General features: G+C 35.5%; 1 protein-coding gene across 1 annotated transcript; it reads right to left on the reverse strand.

The window, feature by feature from the left end:
- Positions 1-653: 653 nt before the first annotated feature.
- LOC145059610 (uncharacterized) lies at positions 654-1,792 on the reverse strand. The gene is made up of 4 exons (XM_079007433.1): positions 1,715-1,792; positions 1,080-1,385; positions 891-998; positions 654-788 (listed from the first exon to the last, which is right to left on the reverse strand). The coding sequence occupies exons 1-4, from the start codon at positions 1,790-1,792 to the stop codon at positions 654-656; spliced, it is 627 nt and encodes a 208-aa protein (XP_078863559.1).
- Positions 1,793-3,647: the final 1,855 nt, after the last annotated feature.

The raw sequence follows: 3,647 nt of genomic DNA on the forward strand, positions 1-3,647 counted from the left end.
CCGTGGTGATGAAGCCCTAGCAAAATCTGTGGTTATGAAGCCCTAGCAAAATCGGTGGTGATGAATCTCTAGCTAAATCCGTGGTGATGAATCCCTAGCTAAATCCGTGTTTATGAATCCCTAGCTAAATTCGTGGTGATGAATCCCTAACTAAATCCATTTGATGATCTTGTAGCAAATTCCGTGGTCATGAATCCCTAGCAGTTTTAGTAGTGTATATATTATATACTAGATTCAATATGGACCGATTGATAATTGATTTATAAATTATATCCAAACAATTTTGTAGTAATATATGAAAAACGAAAAAAAAGAACAAAAAAATCATAACCATTATATCATAAAATAACAAATTAATTATTTATTACATGGAAAATAGAAAGTTGCTACTCCAAAATACATAATCTGCAATAAACATATATCAACCTACCACTGTTGTTGTTTTGTAAAGACATTAATAAGATCCAATGCCGTTTGAAGTTGTTTTTCAATATGACCGACCCTTGCTTTGTGCTCATCTTGTTGGTCGTTCATCATTTCTTTAAGCTCTTCGTTTTGCTGTTTTTGTTTAGCAACAAACTCCCTCATTTCTTCTAATTCATCATTTTTTTACGGAATCTAAGATACATCTGTTTTACCATTCCTATCGGGAACTACCTTTGCAAAAGAGCATAATCCATAAAGTCTTTTTTTTTATCATGACCACCAAGAACAACATAAAATAGTTTGTCTTCCTCAAATTCAACACCTTCAACTTCCAACTCTTCCCGTTTTTCTATATAGGCAGCCTACAAAATAAAAATATTATAAGTTTAAAGATATCAAATTTAGGAATGATATTATGGAGTAGCTACAAAATAAAATTTAATTTAAACTGAAATGAATATTACATGAATTTTTCTATCTTTTTCATTTGTGAAAGTGACTCCATCATGACTCTTAGTGTGTGTATACATGAACAATTCACTATGGGGTGGCTCATGTCCTAATTTCCTCTTCTTCATAAATACCATATAAAAAGTCAAATATGTAGATAAACATATGCAAACATTGACACAATGTACCATTTAAAAAATTACCAAACCAGAAGCTATCTTCAAATGACATGCAAATCCAACGTTATGTGTGGGTTTTGCTACTCCATCAGCCACACCGTTACGCCTATTTTTCTTGTTCTGCTCAGATTTTAGCTTGTATTCTTCTGTATTCCATTTTAAGTGCCAGGAGTTACATACTTCCTGTGGAATATGAGCTGGTTTAAAGCCATGTTTGTTTCTTTTTGGGCTCCTCATGTTGAAGATATATTGACCATAACTTTGTTCCGCTTTCCTTGCCCAAGCTTGCTTCACCAACGAGTCTATTGTCTCATCCCAACAACATTTTTTCTACACATTAACAATATAAACATAAGTTGGAGTGTAAATGTTTACCAAACAACCAATTTATGACTTATAGTTATTTGAAACTCCTCCCAATATAACTCGTGCATTTCTTTGCTTACTTGTGCCCAAGCGTACACTTCTGGATCTACTCTTTGTTTAAAGGACTGACTAATAAAGTGTGCACAAGGTCCTGGTGGCATTAGCCTGCAAGTAATCATGTGATGTGTTGAGTTTAGAATTGATCTACGTAGGTGTAAACCAAAATTTAATACATAAAAAAAGTTGTAAGTAAGATTTGAATTGGTAACTCACGTATTTTTCTAAACATGAACATTTAAACGTTCATTTGATCCACAATCTTTAGAGGAATTGTTTTCACCTTCTACACTTTCCACTACAGATCCATTCATGGTTGGTTGTGTTGGTGATGGGGTAGATTCTAGGATAGGTGTTGTTGATGGGGTAGATTATGGGATAGGTGTTGTTGATGGGGTAGATTCTGGGATCGGTGTTGTTGATGGGGTATATTCTAGGCTAGGTGTTGGGATAGATGTATATGCTAAAGATGTGGTAGTTCCTTTACTTAAGGAGGGTGTGGTAGTTATTGTAGTTGTGGCGGATAGTAGTGTAGATGCAGGTTTTGAGGTTGTGGTAGTAGATATAGGTGTTGATGATGTGGTAGTGGGTGTTGGTGTTGAGGATGGTTTAGATGGTGTAGGTGTTGAAGTTTTGGTTATCGATGTTCGTGTTGACAATTGTATTGTTCCAGTTTCTGAACTTTTAAATGATTTTTCTAATGAGGGTGTGGAAGTTGTAAGTGATGCCGAGGAAGTGGTAGTCATGGGTGATTTTAATGATATAGGTTTAGGGGTTTTGTTGGTAGATGTTATAGGTGCCTTGGATATTGTTGTTTGTTTTTGGAAGTCGATTTCTTCATCTTGTAACTGTCTGTTTACGAATTTTGCAGCAGAAATCCTGTTGCGTTTTATAACTTGTGGTGCAATGAATTTAGTTGGCTTCACACCAGATGCTCCTTTTGCTTTCGAGGTCGACATCTTTCTGAAACAAAAAACAAAAATAAATTATATATGAAGGCATTACTTTGCATGCAAACTATTGAATACAATCAAAACCAATTTACATGAAAAAACGATCGATCATCACGACAACACTAAATTAAATAAATATAAATTTTAGATGAGTTACAACCTATATCGCCAAAGTCAGTGCACAAACGTATAACGAACAAATATTTCGATCAATAAGCCACCGGAGATGATGATTACAGAAAATGTAAACCCTATTTCTAATCGGTAATTAATTACCCTAATATGCAGCATAAACGTGTGTAGGTTGGAGGGAAACAAATTGTGAAATACTTTGAACCTTCGCTAATAAAAAATTTGAACTGTGCTAATTACCGCTAAATATTTAGTAATTCAAATTTATTTAAAGTAGCTACAGATTGATAGATAGGGTGTATACATATAAACAACGTAAAGAAAGAACATAGAGTAACGATGTGTTCATAGTATAATTTTAACATAAAATTATATAAAAGGACTAAGCATTAATAAACTATACATCTTTATACTTTTCTGTTTAAACCGAAATTTATGTACAAAAGACGTACGAGTCATGTCAATATACATGGTAGTGGCTTATTGTGTCCATGGATGACATAAGGTTGATTGGTCCACATAGTATTGGCCTTTGGTCAACATGGTAGTTGCTTATGGTGTGCATGTTTGACATATGGCCCATTGGTCAACATGGTAGTTTCTTAAGGTGTCTATGGTTGACATATGGGCCATTACTGAACATTGTAGTTGATTCTGGTGTCCATGGTTGACGTATGGAGGACATATGGGCCATTGGTCGACATGGTTGTTGCTTATGGTGTCCATGGTTGACATATGGGCCATTGGTCAACATGGTAGTTGCCTATGGTGTCCATGGTTGACACATGGATGACATATGGGCCATTGGTCAACATGGTTGTTGCTTATGGTGTCCATGGTTGACATATGGGCCATTGGTTAATATGGTAGTTGATTATGGTGTCCATGGTTGACATATGGATGTCATATGGGCCTTTAGTCAACATGGTTGTTGCTTATGGTGTCCATTGTTGACATATAGGCCATTGGTCAACATGGTTGTTGCTTAAGGTGTCCATGGTTGACATATGGATGACATATGGGCCATTGGTCAACATGGTTGTTGCTTATGGTGTCCATGGTTGACATATGGGCTAGTGGTCAA

This window comes from Lactuca serriola, chromosome 6, assembly GCF_051521515.1.
Source record: "Lactuca serriola cultivar US96UC23 chromosome 6, Lser_US96UC23_V15, whole genome shotgun sequence".
Classification (NCBI taxonomy): Eukaryota; Viridiplantae; Streptophyta; class Magnoliopsida; order Asterales; family Asteraceae; genus Lactuca; species Lactuca serriola.

What these genes read in the sequence shown, in the direction of transcription:
- LOC145059610 (XM_079007433.1), bottom strand. Translation starts at nt 1,792, where the DNA reads ATGAATGGATCTGTAGTGGAAAGTGTAGAAGGTGAAAACAATTCCTCT. An exon ending in TGAAGATAGCTTCTGGTTTG is followed by an intron (nt 999 to 1,079) that starts GTAATTTTTTAA and finishes GTATTTATGAAG; the next exon opens with AAGAGGAAATTAGGACATGA. An exon ending in AAAAAGATAGAAAAATTCAT is followed by an intron (nt 789 to 890) that starts GTAATATTCATT and finishes TTTATTTTGTAG; the next exon opens with GCTGCCTATATAGAAAAACG.